Source organism: Canis lupus, chromosome 8, assembly GCF_003254725.2.
Source record: "Canis lupus dingo isolate Sandy chromosome 8, ASM325472v2, whole genome shotgun sequence".
Classification (NCBI taxonomy): Eukaryota; Metazoa; Chordata; class Mammalia; order Carnivora; family Canidae; genus Canis; species Canis lupus.
Genome location: NC_064250.1, coordinates 1,678,756 through 1,698,681, shown reverse-complemented (window position 1 = coordinate 1,698,681; position 19,926 = coordinate 1,678,756). Strand labels below are relative to the sequence as shown.

The following is a 19,926-nucleotide window of genomic DNA, read 5'->3' as shown; positions in this document are numbered from 1 at the left end:
AAAAAGCTATTAAGGAATCCAAAATGGTGACCGCAGAGCCTGGGGCCCTCCTGAGTGTGAGGCCCTTTGTGACTTTGTGGGGTCCCCTGACCATCGAGGGGCCCTGCTGACAAGGTAGGAAATGCTTGGGCCATTCTGGACACTTGGGCCATTCTGCTTGGGCCATTCTGGACACAACAAGATCAGTCACAAAATTTTGCTTTGTTTTATCCATTACCCATCATTATCATGAAAAAGCTCCATCCTTCATCCTTTCTGAAGTTTGTTTTTTCTCCATATGCCAACAGAAATGGTCTTAAGTGGTTGTTATTCCAATGTAAAGGGTCCTTCCCCAAAATACAAGTGTGTGTGTGTGTGTGTGTGTGTGTGTGTGTGTCTGCTAGACCATGAATGGAAGCTCTATATAGGGAACGACAGCTTGTGCCCAGGTATTTTATTGACGGTGTACAGATTCTGATATATTGCATCACAATACTGACTGCTAGATTTCTTATAAAGATTTAGTTCATATTGACTCTAGATTTTTCTTCACAATAAAAATGAACTCATGCCAGGGTTTAGTAACCATGAATATCAACTCATTCAAATTTAATGACAGTTTTATTAAACTAAGAGCGTCATATCACAGAGCATTCACAGTGCGGGAGGTCACAGTTATTGAAAAAATAAATAGAGATAAATATATTTATTCTTTACAACTTTCAGCTCATCGCTCCTGCTTTGCCTGTTGGAATGAACAAGGACGCAGCATTTGGCTCCACATGCCAGAAACGTCTCAGGGTGGGGTGGGGTGGGGGACTCCAGGGACTCTAAAAGCCCCGGAAGTCCTTGGTTTTGGTCGTTTTCAAGGGGGTGCTTCCTGGACGTGAGAGTCCGATTCTATCTGCTGTTTGGGAGGTCGTGGCCGGACCCCAGGAATACCCTGCGGCCCTGCGGGACCTCTGCCCAGTCGGCCCCCCGGCATCCGGGATGTTCCCGGCCTCGCCTCGCTGGGCCCTTCTCTTGGCCGCTCCTCCCTCTGCCCACAGGCCTGGCCCCACCTGGCCGGCAGCCCTTTCCTCTCTGGCCATCAGGCTCTTTTTGTGTTCACCCAGCAAGTACTCCAGGCGGGCAGCAGCGGACCAGGGGGCACCTTGCTCGGAACCAGCAGAAGCTCCCAAGAAGCTGCTGGCAGAGGCTCAGCCTCAGCTCGTCCTGCTGGGTACCCCCCATATCTTTGCTCCAAGCACGTGGAAGAAGCCCTGGGACGTGTTTAACAGCTCAGAAGGGGCCTCTGGGGGTGACAGGGATGCCCCCAGGGCCAGGAAAAAACCCCACTAGAACATTTGAGTTGGAAAAGCAGAGCTGCCTGGCTGACGGTGCAGCAAGGGAAGGCCTTGCTCCTGCTCCTAAGGAAGACTGTCCGTGTGGATCGCTAGGAATTCCCATCCTGGGAACTCTGGAGTGGGAGCAGGGAGGGCCCTTGCCCGGGACGTTCCCTCTGTGCACAAAGCTAACTGCGCAGCCAGAGACCTCAGACTGCCCTTACTGTCTCTTGACAGCTTACAAAGCTTGTTTTCCAGGGGTGTGGTAGGGAGGGCTCGTACCTTCTCCAGGATGAAGGGTTTTGTTGGCCTTGACCATGGAAAAGTCCCAACCAACATGTTACATAAAAAGCAACTGTTTAAATTCTGGCAACAGTGGGAGCAGGTGCGGGTCATGCCCACGTCTGTCATCAGGCCTTTAACCAAGGAGCAACCGATCCCAGCCCCACAAATCTAATGGCGGAGAAGCTCCACACCCAGGGGCAGACTCTCACGGAGGCACGGGGGTATTTTCAGCTCTTGGAGCTGCCCCCCATCGCCCCCGGGTCTGTGTCAGGGTATTCAGACCACAGACATTTCCACAGACTGGAAGGGACGTTGTCCTCGGCTCTGTTGCGGAGCCTGTGTGGGACACCTGACCCTGACCCTGGACACGGATACCTGCACGAGGTGAGGGGAGACCCTGGGAACGAGAAGATAAAAGGTGACCCAAAGCAGGGCCACCAGCCCCTGGCCGCATGTGGGGGTTCCACAGAGACAGAGGGAATTTGTCATTCAAACACAAGAATTGTTTAAAAAAGCTTTAACACCAGCCAGCTGGCTGGCTCCCTGGCGGTCATGGCCCAAGCAGCTCCACCCACGGGGCAGGACGGGAGGAAAGGTCCCATCCTCCCCGTTTTCTGTGGACACCTGTTTCTTGGCAGCTAGGCGGTATTGGGACAGGCTGGGGTCTCCCCCCCCCCGCCCGTCGCCATCAGGCACCCCAGTCAGGCATCCCTGGTCAGAAGCAAGTGCAGCCACACCCACGCCCCTGGTCTGTGCCCCCAGGGAACGTCTCCTACAGCAGGACGAGGGGACCCTGCACCAGCCCCCTCACTGACTCCTGGTTCAGCTGCTCTCTGCGTTGGAGGGGTGGATTCCCCGCAGGCCCTCCAGCCCCACTCCTTGCAAGACCCATGCCGGGGGCAGCTGTGTGGCGCGCAGGAGCCCCTCTCTGGGCGCTGACCCACCAAGGCCAGCCACAGGGCCCAGGAGCACATGTCCACAGTTGCTGGGGGTCCAGACACTCCGAATCCACATGGGGAGAGTGGGGTCGGGGGGGCAGCCCTTCGGGGGTGTGCTGGGGGAGCTGATGGACTTCCTGCCACCTGAGAACTGCCCACAGAGCATTTTCAGAAATTTCTGGAAGTTTCTAGGGGCACAACCCTGTCAGGTGCCCTGGACTCATGTGCTGCTGACCCAAGCGGAGAGGGACACACAGAAGTCGTGCTCAGGGGGCCTTAGACCCGGGAGTGTTTAATCACGACAATATCCTGACGATTCTCACCCTGACAGGCAAGTTCCCGCACTGTTCGAGAGCCTGTCACGGATGCAGCACAGCCGTCTGTCCAGCCAGAGGGGAGGAGGGGGTGTGGGGTGGGATGGAAGGGATCCCGGGCTCCGTGCCCCCTCAGGGTCGGGGCCTCAGCCCGTATGAACCCCACGGCTGCTGACCAGCAGCAGCCCAAGCCGCGGGGGCCCCCGTGTCCCTCCTGCCACCCGCAGGGGGCTGTCCCCAAGCACAGGCAGTGCCCCTCCGGCCTGAACACCACTGGGGAAGGAGGGGAGCTTGGGCGCAGCATCTGCGGCGGGTGCTAGGGTCCCCTACCTTCCCAGGGGGGCACAGAGCAGACCCACTCCTTGTCCGCCCCAAGGAGAGAGAGAAGTGCCCGGAGGGTGCAAGGGCGTAGTGAGGGGCTGCCCTCACCTCCAAGACCATGGTTCGGGGCGGACCTGGCATCCCGAGGGCATCCCGGGGGCCGTGCTCCTGAGTGGGGTCCAGCTGCAGCTCATCAAAAGGCAAGAGCAGCAGCCTCTCCTTGGGGACCCAGGCTCCTGGGCAGCCCGGAGGCCCCCGGGTGGGGATCTGCAGGACCGCCCCAGGTGCCCGCTGCACCAGGGAGGGCTATGCCCTATGGCCTCTTTGGGTCTGTAACAGCAGTGGAGGAACAGTGGCAGCGAGACCCGGGCAGAACATCAATGAGCTGGGAGTTGCGCACCAGGGGGATGCGCGGACATTGGCAGGATCGGTCCCCTGCCCTGCCCACCGTGCCCTGGCCATCTGTTCTTCCCCTCATCGACCCAGAACCTGCCTCCAGGGCCATGTTTCCAGACACCACGCACCTAATGGCCCAGTCTGTGCCCGAGCTGCTGAGGGCGACTCCAACCTAGGGACGGACAGGAAGCACCTGCTCCCGACTCTGTAGACACTGTTGATCATGCAGCTCTTCGTGTTTCTTTCTTGCTCCCAATTGCAAGAGCTAGACTTACTTATGTTTTTTTATTGCCTATTTTTGAAGCAGAGTGATTGCCCCATGTTAATCAGCCTTGGGAATAAAATAAAGGGAGTAATTCTATGTAGTGATAAAACCATTATTTTAAAATGAAGGTCTAATTAATCAAGCAATTCTTGCAACTTGTGATGGAAAAATGTTTAGTTTAAAAAGAGGATCATCCACCTACAGCGTTTATGGAGTTTCCTGGATACAATGAATACATAGACCCTTTAAGGAAGTCGCATTGGCACATCACAGTCAAAAGAGAAGCAGCCAGCAGGAGAGCTCCGTGGACTAGAAACACGACTTTGTAGCCTCAAACTGCAGGTGCAGGACGCTGTGTCACCTCGGACAGACTCTCCCGAGGAAGAGCCAGGATTCGGTGTTCTCTAAAAGCTCTGCAAGGACTCAGAGAAGTGAACCCCGCCCGGCAAGGATGACGTCAGGGGACCACACGGCCCATGCTCAGAGGACAAAAACATCTTTTGGTCTTTACCAGGAAAACCCCAGGGGCGCTGGGGAGGGACAGCCATTAGGACACACACCAGGGCACGAGGGGTCAGGTAAGATCTACCACAGTTTTGACCTGAACCATGAGAACCACCCACGGGGCAGAGCTCTGTCCCCGCCCGCCCCCCCACCGAGGACGGCCCAGCCCTGGGTGACCGGGAGGGGGACGGCTGGCGGCTTGGCTTTTGTGCCGCACCTCACGGACAATTAACCCGGGGTCACCTCCTCTTAGTCAAGACTGTGCTTTCTGTTAAACAGGGAGGATCACCCCTCCTCACACCACAGGGCCATTCTGAGAATTGAGGAGGAGCAGACACAGCTTGGAACCCCGGTGGGCCTGGGAGACCAGGCCGAGGCCCGGGCTCTGATGTCCCCGTGTGTCCACTCTGCACTGATGGCCCCACTGGTGGCCTGGCCTCCCGCTCACCTCGCTGATTTCTCAGGAACATCACCTCTGCCTCCACCTGGGGGACCACTGAGCTTGGTCCAGATAGAGAAACAAGAGGGGCCTCCGTGTGGTGGAGCCACTAACACTGACGTGGATCCCGAGCGGAAGCCTGGTGACCAGGCCGCCTGCCTCGGATGCGATCACTTCCTCCTTCTGAATTCAGGAGGCCCTCGGCAAGCGCAGCCTGCATCCCACCTCGGGTCACGACCTTTGTTTCAGGAAGGAAAAAGCGATTGCATTCCTGCTCCTCACATACCATTCATGACCAGCCAATCGGCCAACGCTCTCTTCCCTCACGCTACCTGGGGCTTCTCCCGTACATTCTTCTGTGCAAAATATCCCAGTTATTAAAAGTGCATCAAATCCAATAGACTTTTGCAATAGAAATATTTAAAAAATTAAAAAACCCCACCTCTATATAAAACTAATTGTGCTTCCTTTTTTAGAAACCACGGATGGTTTGTGTTCATAAATCTTTTTAATATTGATTTGAGAGCTACGAAGCAGGTGAAAAATTGTTGGATATTTTTCTCTCTCTTTTTTGATTCTGCCTCCCATGCTGGGCTCTTCACACGGAGCCAACTCTAAGGCTCGAGAAGTTTAGCTCTAAAAGTGCCAAGTTCCAGTTCTCAGACCCGCCTCCAGGTAACAGAGAGCAGCTGTTTGCCTTTCAGGAAACATCTCTCATCGTCCACCACGACCCTGTGGCCTGCAGTCAGTCCGGCAGGCCACAACACTGCTGGGTACTGGGACAACTGGGCCTCACAACAGCGGTTTAGAGAGGACAGCGTTTAATAGAGGAAAGACAGGCCCCACAGGACACTGCACCGCCTCCCAGGGAAGGGCTGGGACGGCTGTCACCTGCCACCCCCACCGTGTCCCTGAATCAGCATCCAGGGAGAGTTGCGCACGCTCTCCTGGATCCCAAACCAGGAGCTCAGCGTCAGAGCAACGCGACGATACATGTGGGATTTTGTGTCCAAGAGGGCTCTCCTTCGGTGCCCAGCGTAGCCTTTCCATTTGGGATGATTCTTTTTCAAGTATGATGATCTCCAGGACATCTTATTTTTAACATTTCACTGTTCATTCTCTGAACGCATTGATAAAAGTGGTGAGAAAGCTCTCTCTTTCCTGCTGAGACGCTATTTGCATTTTAGTTTCTCCAGAGAAAGGGGTGGAGTGTTGTGCCCTTGGGCCCTCTCGCCTGCAGGTTGAGGCCCAGCGCTGCCTGCCGAGGTCAGAGGCAGGAGGGTCCACGAAGGACACGCGGTCTAAGGGACCCGTACCCGCCAGCCTGGGGGCGACGCTGCGGAACCACATTCCCACTTTGCACCTGCCCCGGGACCTCACAAGCTCCGATGGCCACCCAGTGACAGGAAGTCCTCACTGACGTGTCACGAGGGGCCTCCCCGGGCCGCCAGCTCAGGGACCTGCCAGGATGCTCAGACGGCAGCCCCGGAACTTGCTTGTGTGGGGAGGGCAGGGCTCCGAGGACACGGAGGAGGAGGAGGAGGAGGAGGAGGAGGACGACGACGACGAGGACGAGGAGGGGGAGGAGGCCCCGGCTCGCGCCCAGTCGGCGACCACCATGGCTCTTCCGTCCGCGCGTGAAGAGCGGCCGGGACCACGGAGGCAGGAGACACTCACGCTGGGGCGGGTGGAAGGGAGGTCAGCGGGGCCCAGGGCAGCTCAGGGTGGCTCGGCTCTAGTCGTCCTCTCGGCACATGGGCAAGTTGACGAAGGTGAAGACGTTAAACTCGATCATGATGGAGAAGCAGAGGAAGACGGCGTACAGGGCCAGCACGCACATGCCCAGCTTCCGGTCGAGCCTCCACTTGTTCACGTGGATGCCGAGGACCTGCGGGGACAGAGCACGGGGCGTGGCCTCGGGGCGCGGGGACGCAGGAACGCGGAGGCTCTCCCGGGTGGGGTGGTGCTTGCCGCCGGCGGTGAGCCTGCTCCCTGGGACCCTTCGGGCTTCCACGCCTGCTGATGGCAGGTGAGCCCTGGCCCCAGGACACATGGCTGCTGCCCCCATGGGAGCACTTCTGGCGCCCCAGTCCTCAAGGCCAGGACTTCCTCTCGCGACAACAGGAACCTGCCCCAGCCCTCCCCCGGCTGCAGAGCCTGGTGTCCTCCAACCTCTCAGGCAAAACTCCCACGGTATTCTCTGGCTCACAGCCCGGCACACTTCAGCTTGGACCTCCTCCTCCTCCTCCTTCTTCTTTTATTTTTTATTTATGAGACACAGGCAGAGGGAGAAGCAGGCTCCCTGGGGGAGCCTGATGGGGGACTCGATTCTGGGACCCCAGGGTCACATCCTGAGCCGAAGGCAGGCGCTCGACCGCTGAGCCCCCAGGCATCCCTGGACCCCCTTCTTCTGTGTGTGTGTGTGTAGACGGGCTTGGAGCACACCCTCACTCTACATTCCTTCTAGACTCTCCTGTACTTCATGCCTACCTTTCTCACCCCCGAATGGAGACTTCCTGGGGTTGGACCACCAGGAAGCACCACCGGTTCTGTGCAGACAGTGGTTCTGAGCTCCAATCACAGCACTGCCATTTCCTGCCCTGTGATCCTGGGCAAGCTACTGCCCCCCCGAGTCTTGATCTCCTGTGCACAATGGGAATGGCCTCACCGGGGCCATAAGGGTTGCAGGAAACACGCAGAGGCCCCGGGCGTGTGGAGTAGGGCAGCCTAAGGATCCAGCTCTGCGGTGCTGGCCTGGCTTGAGGCCTGCCAGTCAGGGGAGGAATCTCTCCCCTACCCAGAGCTGGTGAGGGGAGGCAGACGGGGCAACGGGGACACAGGCACGTAGTCCAGTTGCTCCGGTGGGTTTTTAGCCACTCAGGGAACAATGGACGGGTCGGTGCCAACACTCTTGGCACGAATTGTGTCTGGAGGGATCCGAGAACTTGTGTTTCTCTGTTTTAACCCTCGTTGCTGTGTTGTGTGTGTGTGTGTGTGTGTGTGTGTGTGTGTGTGTGTGTGAGAGAGAGAGAGAGAGAGAGAGAGAGAGAGAGAGAGGCCCTGCAAGTGACTATATGGGATCAGAAGAAAAGATTCCAATTCTGGAACCATCAAGACTCACAGTGAGGGCGACAGAGCCCAGCAGCAACACCACCGAGTAGACCAGGCCCCGGCTGTTGATCTTTACCTGGAGAAATAAACACAGGAGCTCTGAATCTCTGTGCTGCTTGGGGTGGGGGTGGGGGCAATGCAGGGGTGAGGGTGGGAGAGGGGATGCAGGAGGTGGGGGTGGGGAGATGCAGGGCCTAGGGATGGGGAGAGGATCCATGGGAGGGGGTCGGGGCGTTGCAGGGGAGGGGGCAGTGTTCTCAGAGCCTAGTGCCCCCAGTGTGGCCCTTCCAGGCCTGGAAAGCACGGGTGGGTGCTCCCCTGGGTGGGGGGCTGGGCAGAGCAGGGAGGTCAGTCCTGACCCTGCAGTGAGCAAAGAGGATGAGAAAGACGCATGCCTGTGGGCTGAGGTGCGGGGACTGCACACAGGGGCTCCCCCTGCAGGCGCCCCAGACTGTTCCAAGGCCTTCGTGGGAGGCAGAAGCCAGGGAGCTGGGGAGCTGGGGACCATGTGTCCCCCTGGAGCTCACTGCTGGCACAGGCCCAGCAGCCAAACCCACAGAGCGCATGTCTGGCATGCATGTGGCTCAGGAGGCTTGAGGAACTCACCGTGGACCCATAGTTAATGACCATGGTCTGCAGGCCCCATGGTATGCCGAGTCCCACCAGGATGTCGAACACGTTGCTTCCTATGGTGTTGGACACCGCCATGTCACCAAGGCCTAGGGCAGACAGTTGACAAATGTCAATCACCAGACTAGGTTTCAGAGACCCTACTAGTGTCCCACTGGCGCTGCTCTCCACAGAGGACTTCCTTCTTCATGTACCCCATACTTCAGAAACCTCTCATGAAGTCTCAGGGCCTCCCAGAGGCTCAGTCATGACCTTTAAGATTTTTTTTTTTTAAGATTTTACTGGATGGAAAGAGAGAGCAAGAGAAAGAAGGAGAGTATGAATGGTGGGGAGGGGTGGAGGGAGAGGGAGAGACAGACACCCTGCTGAGCAGGGAGCCCCATATGGGGCTCGATCCCAGGACCCAGGATCATGATGTGAGCAGGTGCTTCACCCACAGACCCCCCAGTGCCCTAACCCTCAAGATTCCTATGTTGGAGCCCTGACCCCCAATAGCTCAGAGTGTGGCATTGTTTGGTACTAATGTCTTTACAGGGAAAATCAGGTTAGAATGAGTCATTAGGGTCAACCCTAACCCAGGATGACTGGCGTTCTTACAAGGGGGACACATGGACAAAGCCCCAAGGGAACAAGAAGATGGCCACTGGCAAGCTAAGGAGACAGGCCTGGAGAAGACTCTCCCCACAGGCCTCAGGAGGAGCCAACTCGGCCAACACTTCGCCTTGGGCTTCCAGCTTCCCTGCCCATGAGACCGCCCGGGCCCATAGGTTCCGCGTCCCAGAGCATGGTGGCCCTGGAGACGGACACAGGCCCTCACTTTTCCTCCTGCCGGGTCTGGGGCTGATGTTCTGCGAGGACCCACTGGGTGCTTCCCGGTTACCCCAGAGGAGGGGCGTTGTCCTCGTGCAGCACACGATGGATCCGAGGCATGGGACAAGCCCAAGGTCACGCAGTGGCTGAGCAGCCCTGGCTTCCTGCCTGACTGGCCAGGATAAGGGCAGCCATGCCACTGAAGTACTTGACACCTCGAGGGGCGTTACAAAGTCAGACAATAAATATTCACAAAGACGACTCATGCTGGCGGACCTGTGCTCCTGCCTGGCCCCTTGGCTGTCCTGTGACACGCTGTCAGCACCTGGCGCTCACAAACCTGTGTGGGATGAGTGTGTGTGCAACACAAACGTCTGCAGCCATGGGGTACTCTGGTCCCTGAGGTGCTTGCAGCCACCAGGCTGGACGCTGACTCCCTGGCCTGCTGGGGTCCGCTGGGTCAGCCCCTCCTGCTGCCCCGTGGCTGTTGCCTGCCTGCGGGCCTCCCCCACGGCCTCAGGTTCCTCCTTCCTGAGTGACCTGCGACTCTGGCTGCTTGCTGCTGTTGGGGTGCTCACTCTGAGGGGCCGGGCTCTCCGTGTCGGGGCCGCTGGGCCGTCACAGGGATGTGGGCCGCCTCTGGGGAGGATGCAGTGCTCGCGTGGTGAGTCAGGACATACACCTACACCCGAAACTCACAGGAGACATGAGGGTTCCTGGGTTTGGCGGACGCACCACCCCCCCTGCCGCCACCCACTCTCCGCACAGGGCACCGCTTCTCAAACTTCAGGAGCATAGGACTCCCTTGGGGTCCTGGCTAAATGCAGACTCCGACTGAGCAGGTTTGGGCAGGGGTTCTGTCCTCTTGGCCACGAGGGAACTGTTCCGGCCTTGATCATGTGTGTGTGGGTCCAGCCGGGGACATCACGGTCACTTCCCTGATGGTTGCCCCCTGTGTCTCGCCCCTCACTTTCCCCAGGAGTCGCTCTGACAGGACGTCCCCCTCAGAACCCCATGTAGCCCTGTGTCAGATGGAGCCCCTTCTTGATCTCACCCCCCGCCAGACCCCCAGCCTGCTGGTATCGTCCCCTCAGCCCCGACCCTGTGGACTCCGGGCTCGGCTGTTTCAAACGCACATTCTCCCGCTCCCTTGGACTTCCCCGGACCTACCCAGCAGCCCTAGCTCTGGGCAAACCTGTCCTCTCTCCTGCATGTCTCATTGAAGCTGGCACGACTGAATCCCCGTGGCCAAGGTCACGCCACCGCACATTGGCCAGGCCCTTGGTGCCCAGCTGCTTTCCCAGTCCCCGCTGAGCAAGCTCCTCCCCACAGCTTGTGCTACCTGGCACCTGTGCGCGGGACCCTACTCACAAATAGGGTCTCTGCAGATGCAGTCCAGTGAACACGGGGTCACATGGAGTTAGGGTGGGCCCTAGCGCAGCAGCCAGTGTCCTTGCAGAGGGAAGAACACCCCGTGTGGACAGAGGCAGACACGACCGTGATGCAGACCCAGAGCACACCCTACAGCCTCTGGATGGAGCATGGCCCGGTCGCCACCTCGAGTTTGGACTTGTCTCCAGAACCCTGCGACGACCAGCTCTTGTCCTAAACCACCCAGTCATGGTAGTTCTGTTACGACGGCCCCGGGAGACAGATACACTCACCTTAGAGGTCAGTCGATTAAACCCTGTTCCCCTCCCTGCCCCTACTCCCTGCAAGCTTCCAGCCTAGGCCAACCACATGCCTACATGTCTCTCCCCTCGTGCCTTCTCGGGACCAGCTGTCGCCCCGCCCCTTCCAAATCAACCCTTTCTCCAAACTTGGAGGAATAAAATGTCATTCCTCGCTTTCCAGAGCCAACTTTCCCTTGGGCAGTTCTTTCCTCTCCCACCTTCCTTGAGCGTCATTTTATGATGGGACCGCAGCCCCCACCCCCATACTTTTGTGTATTCATCTGCGGAGGTCTACACGGGGTTACCTCACCAGCAGAAATACCACAGTAAGTGAAGGACAGCCCTTGATGGTCTTTGGTTCTGCCATTGAAGAGCACATGGGTTCTCCTGACCTTGCTTAGCCCGTGTCATGGAGTGAGCCCAAAACAAAACCCATAACCAAACAACCAAACAACCAACCAACCAAGCCACCAAACCCATTTACATGTTCTAGAACTTTAGGAAAACAGTTGGGAGGACAAGATACCCTTCCCTTTTTGCCCTCCTGGGTGCTGAACATGCCTCATTACCACTGTATTTGTTGTAAGAGGTCGCGGCTCAGCTTTGTTCAATGTCACACTGGTGATTTCAGAATAAGTTCATTTGATCCGAGCCTGCGTGAGCCCAGACTGAGGGCTTCCAGAGTCTGCAGGTGTTCATCTTGGTAGAGCCCTCTCCACGGTGGAATTTGACCCTGATGCTCTCCCGTCATTGGTGAGCTCACAGCTACTGGTCAGGAGAGCCACAAACTATGGGCTGGGCAGGGGCCGAGGGGCCCGCATGGTGAGGCTCATGGCTGGAGGGGCCAAGATGCCGTTCTTACCTTGTCTCGCCACGATTAAGCTGGCCATGCAGTCCGGGACGCTCGTGCCTGCTGCCAGGAACGTAATGCCCATGATGACATCGGGGATTCCCAGTGTGTACCCAATGATAGTCACCTGCCGAAGAGTTAGGAGGGACATGAGCTTGTGGAGAAACACCTAGGACCCCTGTGTACTCCGAGTGTTTCTAACTTGAACGTGGTGTTGCTGTTTAGTAACAATTAGAAAGTGACATAAACTGAAAACAAGACCGACAGACGACCACTGTCACCACTTTTTGTTGGCCAAGGGTTCTCAAACTTGTGCACGTGGAGAATCCTCTGGTGGCCTGGTGACAGTGTGGGCTGTGGGCCCCAGTCCCTCCCACCAGGTTCTGATTCAGGACAGCTGTGGTGATGCCCCAGAGTTTATGCTCCTATCCTGTCACCAGGTGGCTGGGACTGTCCGTCAACGGGTCTGGGAAACCACACTTGAAAACTATCACTTTAGGGTGTAGCCTTGGCCATTTTTTGGTGTGTTAGAAGAAAACAGAACCAGATTATACTAGCAACATATATTTTGCAGCTATGTGTTTCATACAACGACATACTGTGGATACCTGTCCACCTATGTCGTCATCTATGACACTACTTTAAATGGATGCACACCTTTCACTGAGTGGTAGAGTCTAGGCCAATCCCTCACCACTGGACACTGAGGAGATCTCTCTGTGCTCTTATGACCTCACTGCATGGGCAGTATTTCCCGAGCACTGACTGTATACCAAGGGTTCTACAGGTGAGCCGCACATGCAACCTCAGGTGCTCTATTATCACCACCCACCGGTGAGGGGGCACTGCAGTTACACTCATTTTACACCCAGGGAAACTGAGGCTCAGAGAGCTTAAGCAACTCTGCCTGTGAGCATGAAGCTGGTGAGCAGATGATCGGAGATTGTGGGCCAGGTCTTTCTGACTCTAAAGGTCATGCTCCTACCTCAACCTCATGTAGCTCTTTGGGTTCTTATATCTTACAGCTTCCTTAGGATGAGCTCTGAGAAACAGAACGGCCGGATGGAAGGATTTAAGGATACTGATGACAGTCATACCCTCTGCTGATAAACGCCCAACACTTGAGACATAGCTGGGCCCTGGGTAGCAGCCAGATGGAAAGCCCTAGAAGCATGTGGTTAACTCTATTCAAAATACTCATTAGTGGGATGCCTGGGTGGCTGCGTGGTTGAGCATCTGCCTTTGGCTCAGGGCGTGACCCCGGAGTCGTGGGATCCAGTCCCGCATTGGGCTCCCTATGGGGAGCCTGCTTCTCTCTCTGCTGTGTCTCTGCTGCTCTCCATGTCTCTCATGGATAAATAAATAAAAATAAAAAAAAATACTCACTAGCTCTGGCTTGCCTCCTCGTCTATACAATGGGAACAGTGGCACCTCTTAGGGTTGTTCACATTTTTACTGAAAGCTCCAATCCCAGCGAATGGTCGTGTGATTTAGAACAAGCTGGTTTGCTTCTGTAAGCCTCAGTTTCCTCATATGTGAAATGGGTTTGTTAATAAAGACTAAATGAGAAAATGTGAGGGGACAGTGCCTGACGTATGCGAGACGTTAGCAGATGCAGGCCTTCCTTCTCTTGGGGCCCTGGTCTTACGATCCATGGGGGCAGAAAGTGTGGGGGTGTTCAGATTCACAGAGCTCAGGGAGGCCCCGGTGGAGCATGCTCTGAGCAGAGTTCGGCCTGGCCCATAGCCGGAGCCTGTGGACAGAAACACTCCCGGTCCCAGGGCCCCCTGGCAGGCAGTGCTCAGTGCAGCGGCTGCAGGTGCCAGGTGCACACAGGCCCGCCATAGTCTCTGCAAGAAGCGACCCTGGTGGGGGCAGCACAGGCATGGGAGGGGACACGAACCACTGAGCCCTCAACGTTCAGATCGCCCAGGCCCTGAACGACATCTCCACAAGCACAACTGACCTGTGGCCGCCATGCTTCCAGTGGGGGATGCCGCATGTCCTGGGTTGTTTTGGCATTATTGGGGTTGCTGCCATTTTCCTCCTAAGTCACCGAACTACAAGGCTAAGAAGCTGGAGGATGGAAGAATCAAAGGAAGGTCTTGCATGTGTGCACGCGTGTGTATGCGCATATGTGTGTGCATGTATGTGTGTGCATGTGTGCATTATGTTATGCCTGCATATGTGCATGTGTATTCATATGTGTGTATGTGTGTGTGTGCACGTGTATGCGTTTGTGCATGTGGGTACATGTGTATGTGTGCATATGCGTGCACGTGTATGTGTGCATGTGTATGCATGTGTGTGTATATGCGTGTGTGTATGCATGTGTTTGCATGCATGTGCGTGTGACTATGTGCCCCCCCAGGGTGCTTTGGACTTGGGAGGCTGCCCGAGTGTTGCACCGCCTGGTCTCCAGCTCTGGGCCCCGTAAGTCCAGCTGATACTTAGGCCTCAGAGAGGGAGGCAGAGCCCAGCCCCGGGCTGACTGTGCACCTTCTGGAGGCCACGGCTCCCCTCTGGTCTTCAGTTTTCCCAGTGGTGCAAAGGTGCTAGATAGAACGCCGTTGTCAAAGGTTCCTCTCTCTTCACCCTGACATACAAGGATCGTTTTCCCTGGAACCTGAGGGGGGAGAGCCATAAAAGCTGGCAGGAGAAACAGGAGGGACCTCGCTGCCCCCCCTTGGCAGCCCCCGTCGGGGCATGAGGGAGTGAGCGCAGCGCCCTCTGGCCAGCACATCTTGCTTCGGTAGAAGGGACAGCTGCCACGGGGTGCTGCTGTCTGGACCAACTTCTCCTGTGAGGCTCGTTCTGTTCCCCTAACACTGAGGCGGGTGAGGTTCGAAGTCCAGGAAGGGTGCCCCAGCAGAGTGGTCCCTGGGCCCCGCTGTGCTGTGCCATGACTGCTCTGGGGAGCACAGCCAGAGTGGCGGGGCTGCGGGTGTTCACCATGAAGTGGATGTCCTAATATTGTTGTTTTCCGTAATCAGAGAAGAAGTCTCACCACTTCATTAATTTGATCTTCCCTAATCCTCATCCCTCCTCAAACGTCATGAAATAATACTTTTTCCCCCCTTGCAGTGTTTTGGGGAATGCACTTTTTCATTTTATTGAATTCAATTTGCCAACATAGAGTATAACACCCAGCACTCATCTTATGTGGGAAAGCACTTTAGTAAGAGAAATCACTGGATCGTTTTATCACATATAGAGACAGGCTGGGGTTAACATTACTCAGAAAAATGTGAATTTATAAGAATGATTCACATAAGGCATTGTTTCCATGATCCTTGATTGTCCTCCTTTTCTTGGGGGTTTGGATAGTAGCTATTTTCACCTCCTCCTGCATCCTGATGCTCACGCACATACACCCCCAGGCATCTAGGAGGATTTTAACCCTGATCTGAACAAAGCATGGAAGTAGCACTGGCTACATGTCACAGGGGAAATAGTTGTTCTCTCCAGTTAGGGGGCTGTCCTCGTGCTGCCAGCCCAGACCACGGTGCCTGGACAGAGACTTCCGTCCTCCCATTGACCTTCTGAGATGGGGTGATCATCCCCCTTTCGTGGGGAGGTGGTGACATGGCTCATGGAAGCTGCCAAGGTCTCAGACTGTAAGTGGGAGATCTAGGCTCCAAGTGCATCCCCACATGACCCCACATCACTCTCTCCCACCAAACTGCTCCCCTGGGGCTAAGGGACAGGTGGGCCCATGCTTCTCACACGAAGACTCACTGCCCGCTGCAGCTGGCACCAGGCGTCAGGAGGACTGAGACGTCCACTCGCTCACAATGAAGCTGGAGGCTGCTGACGGGCAAGCCTTATGACAGAAGCACAGGTGCCTGTCACGGTTTCTCCCCGTCCCTGGGCGCCCCACGTGGGAGGGCGAGGGAGGGGCCCACAGGGTGGGACATGGAGTGAGGCCTCGGGGTCCTGCTTGGCACCTCTCCAGCCAGCTCAGGCTCTGTACGGGGGCTGTCACACGTGGCCAGAGGAGCTTCCACAGAGCCAAGCCAGTGCCTCTCCATCTGTAAAACTTTGGTCCAAATGGTGTCTGAAAACTCCAGTAAGAAACTGAAGGGCAGTTCAGGAGAGTGGTTGAGATCATGGACTCAGGAGCCCAGCTCTAGAACCTACTGATTATGTAACTAATGGTATAATAGCTGATGACTGTGCAATTGGGCCAATTGCTCAATCTGAATGGATGCCTCAGTTTGAGGAATCTGTAGAATGGGTGTTATGAGGGCTAGAAGACTTTACTGGCAGGGGTTACATGAGGGCTGCCTGTGTTCCTCTCCCATTGACTCCAGTCTCCCCCTGCATTCCCCAAGGACCCTGGAAAGGAAGGGGAATGAGCGACTAGCCCCGTAGAGACCTTCACAAAGCATCCCCATCACCCTGCCATGGTCCTCTTCCCATCACACCTGAGCTGCATGTCTCAGAACCTCGTCTCCTGCCCCACTCTTGCCCGGAAGGCAAGTGCCATGCTGTGTCTACCCGCATATCCCCTGTGCCTACACAGCCCCACACACCTCTGCTGAAACCCCTTTCCCTGAGAAATAAGCCAACATCTGTGAAGGTAGGCGACTTGCTACAGGTGGCACAGCAGTGTCTGAGGTCGCTCTTGAATCCAGCTCTCCCACCTCCAGCGCGTGCTGGGTGGGGGCTGGCTGCACAGACCACCCTGCTTCCACCACTCACCAGCCACACCATTAGGTAGGAGAAGACAGCGATCCACAGTGTGGCCGTGATGAACGTGACCATGAAGTACTTCTCCCAGCGGGGCTTGCTGCAGTTGGGGATGGTGATGCACAGGAGGAAGATGAGTGGCCAGGTGAACACCCACTTGGCTTTGTCCCCTCTTGCCTCTGCAGTGGGATGGGGTGGAGCCCGAGGGGAAGAAGAGAAACACATACTGGGTTATACACTGGCCAGTCTACCTGTTCATTTTTTCAAGCCAAACAAGACAATGCTACTAATGTGGCTCTGAGCACTTGAACTTGGAATCACACACCTCCATAATGTCACCCTGGAAATGATTTAAACAAGACAATCCAGGGTCTGCTGACTGAATAACTTTAATCAGTCCAGATCCTTCATTTGTCAGAATAAGGAAAGCAACACCCAGAGCAGGAATGGATTTGCCCAGGAGAGCTGGGGTGAGGATGTGAAACATGGGTGGGCTCTGTAATCAGACAGACCTGGGTTGGTGTTCAAATGATCTTGAGCAATCCCATCAACTCCACTTCCTCCTCTGACAGTAACTGTTGTCTAACAGCAATGCCATAATCACTGTATGGAATATTTGCTGTGCGAGCAGGCACAGTGCTATAAGCACTTTGCATTTTAGTGATTTCTTCATCTGTTAAACACAAACATTTTCTCTCTCTTGGTTGTTGCAAGAATGACAGGATACATGTACATAAAAAGCTCGGCACACACTGCAGCACATAGTTGGTACTCTGGAAATCTCAGCTCTTTTGTTCCCAGGTCATATACTCAGCTTGTTGCAGATATAAGACTAAAATGCAGGTGTCCCTGGCTGGCAGGTGTTACCTCACTGGCCCCTACCAACAGAATCCACAAATAAATTAACCAAGGAAAAGTGGCTTCACTAAGCCACCGAGTGCAAGTGTAGTGTCCTTAACTAGCCACTGAGTACAGTGTATACACTCAGACTCAAAATTAGCTTTTGACATGTCAACCAAGTAGTGGAAGACAGACTTCTGAGGATTCTCTCCTCCACAAAAGCAATGAGAACACTGGCAAAAAATGGTCAGAATCAGCCTTTTTCAGAACTCTGGAAATTAACCAAAGGTGTGTAGTAAAACTGGCTGAGTTTACTTAAGAATATTGGCTTGAGGGCAGCCTGGGTGGCTCTGCAGTTTAGCGCCACCTTCAGCCCCGGGTATGATCCTGGAGTCCCAGGATCAAGTCCCACATCGGGCTCCCTGCATGGAGCCTGCTTCTACTTCTGCCTATGTCTCTGCCTCTCTCTCTCTCTCTCTCTCATTCTCTCTCTCTCTCTCTGTGTCTCTCATGAATAAATAAATTCTTAAAAAAAACTTTAAAAATATTGGCTTGATCTCAGTGAGAAGAGTGAGCTTTGTGGAGTTTTAACTTGCTCTATTTCCTATTCCTTTAGACCAGCTCTGGAGTAGCCTTGAAAACCAACATCCTGGTGTCCATCGGGGGCAGGACTGGAGCTCCTTCCAAGTCCATTCTCAGAGATTTCCTGGACGAGTCCACTTTCAAGGCTGTCTTTATTTTTCACAAATCAGAGCTCAACCAGTGTAAATAGCCTTTTCCTTAGGGGCATTTGTTGAAAACAATCAGAGGCAACTGTTGAGCATCACACTGTCCAAGGTGGTGGATAACAGTTGAGACAAACAATAAACTGACCAGTTTAAAAGGAAAAATTGGGGAAATGGGTTATTTATAGAGGGTTTTGAGAAGCTCTCACATATTTGGGAATCTAAAAGACCATAAGTATGCATAGGGCTGTGCCCACCGATATTTGCATGCTCAGTAAAGATTTGAGAATGCCCTAAGCTTTCATCTCTGCCTAATGTTGGGGGACTGAACACCCAAATAAAGACTAAAGTACATTTGTAAACTGTCTGCCTCAGTGTTAAAGACATGCCCCCAAACACATGCAGAACTTACTGGCAAAAACTGGAAAACTTAATTTGATCCAGGCATCTAAGGAAATCTCTGTGCAATTATTAGATGGCCTTAAAAGAACCTAGCAAATATTTCAGCAGCCACACACAATGAAGATACAGGTTTTACAGAATCATCTGAGAAAACTCACTAAACAAAAACAATAAATAGCAGCAAGAAGCAACCCTGGGAAGGGACAAAGACTTGATTTCTAGCATTGTCAGATTATTTTAAATGCCCAGTTTCCAATAATAAATTATAAGACACACAAAGAAACAAAGTATGGCCCATACAGAGGGGGAAAAAAATCAGTCTATAGAAACTATCTCTGAGGAATTCCAAACATTGGACTTACTAGATGTAAAAACAACTTTATTTTTTATTATTCTTTTAGAGTTTGTTTGTTTGTTTATTCATTTTAATAATCTCTACACCCAACATGGGGCTCAAATTCATAATCTTGAGATCAAGAGTAGCATGCTCTTCTGACTGAGCCAGCCAGAGGCCTCTGGACAAAGACTTTAAATCAGCTGTTTTACAATATTCACAAAGGAGTTTTCAAAATGTCTAAAAAATTAAAGAGAAGTAAGAGGATGGTTTCTCATCAGGGAGTATCAATAAAAAAGTAAAAACCATTAAAAAAGAACCAAGAGAAATTCTGGAGTTGAAAAGTAAAATATCTAAAATGAGAAATTCACTCTTGAGGCTCAAAAGCAGATTTGAGCAGGAAGAAGAAATCAATGACCTTGAAGAGAGGCCAGCTGAGATGATCTCATCTCAGAAGCAGAAAGAAAAAGGGGAAAAAGGCAGGAAGAGTATTTCGTAGAACTCATATTCAAAGAGTTCCCAAACCTGATGAAAAACATTAACATATACATTCAAGAAGGATACATATTCTTCTCAAGTTCACATAAAGCATTCTTCCCGACAAACAACATAGTAGGTCATAAAACAAGCATCGATACATTTAGAAGGTTTTTTTAAAAAGATTTTATTTATTTATTCATGAGAGACACACAGAGAGAGGCAGAGACATAGAGAGAGGGAGATACAGGCTCCATGTAGGGAGCCTGACATGGGACTCGATCCTGAGACTCCAAGATCTTGCTTTGGGCTGAAAGCAGGCATTAAACCACTGAGCCACTCAGGGATCCCCCATTTAGAAGGATTTAAATCATGTGAAGCATGTCCTACAACCACTCTGCAACAGAAAGAACTTGCAACTTAGTAACAGAAGGAAAACTGGAAGTTCACAAATATGTGGAAATTAAACAACATGCTCCTAAATAGCCAACAGGGCAAAAAAGAAATCATTAGTGAAATTAGAAAATCCTTTGAAATGAATGAAAATGAAAATACAACATATCAAAACTTATGGGATACAGGAAAAACACTAAACAGTGCTTAGAAATTTATAGCT

At 53.8% G+C, this 19,926-nt stretch overlaps 1 protein-coding gene and 1 long non-coding RNA gene across 4 annotated transcripts in view; one reads left to right on the top strand and one right to left on the bottom strand.

Annotated features, from left to right (window-relative positions):
• Positions 1–581: 581 nt before the first annotated feature.
• Positions 582–19,926, bottom strand: part of SLC24A4 (solute carrier family 24 member 4) — a 170,153-nt gene continuing 150,808 nt past the window's right edge. For all 3 annotated transcript variants that reach the window (XM_025467799.3, XM_025467800.3, XM_025467801.3), the window contains 5 exons: positions 16,545–16,711; positions 11,853–11,967; positions 8,484–8,596; positions 7,888–7,953; positions 582–6,654 (listed from right to left, as the gene is read on the bottom strand). In XM_025467799.3, coding sequence (XP_025323584.1) covers positions 6,502–6,654; positions 7,888–7,953; positions 8,484–8,596; positions 11,853–11,967; positions 16,545–16,711 — 614 coding nt within the window. In that variant the 3' untranslated portion in view covers positions 582–6,501. The remainder of the gene's footprint in view (positions 6,655–7,887; positions 7,954–8,483; positions 8,597–11,852; positions 11,968–16,544; positions 16,712–19,926) is intronic.
• LOC125755646 (uncharacterized) lies at positions 4,106–7,981 on the top strand. The gene is made up of 2 exons (XR_007412634.1): positions 4,106–4,401; positions 4,607–7,981. It is a non-coding gene; the product is annotated as an uncharacterized LOC125755646 (long non-coding RNA).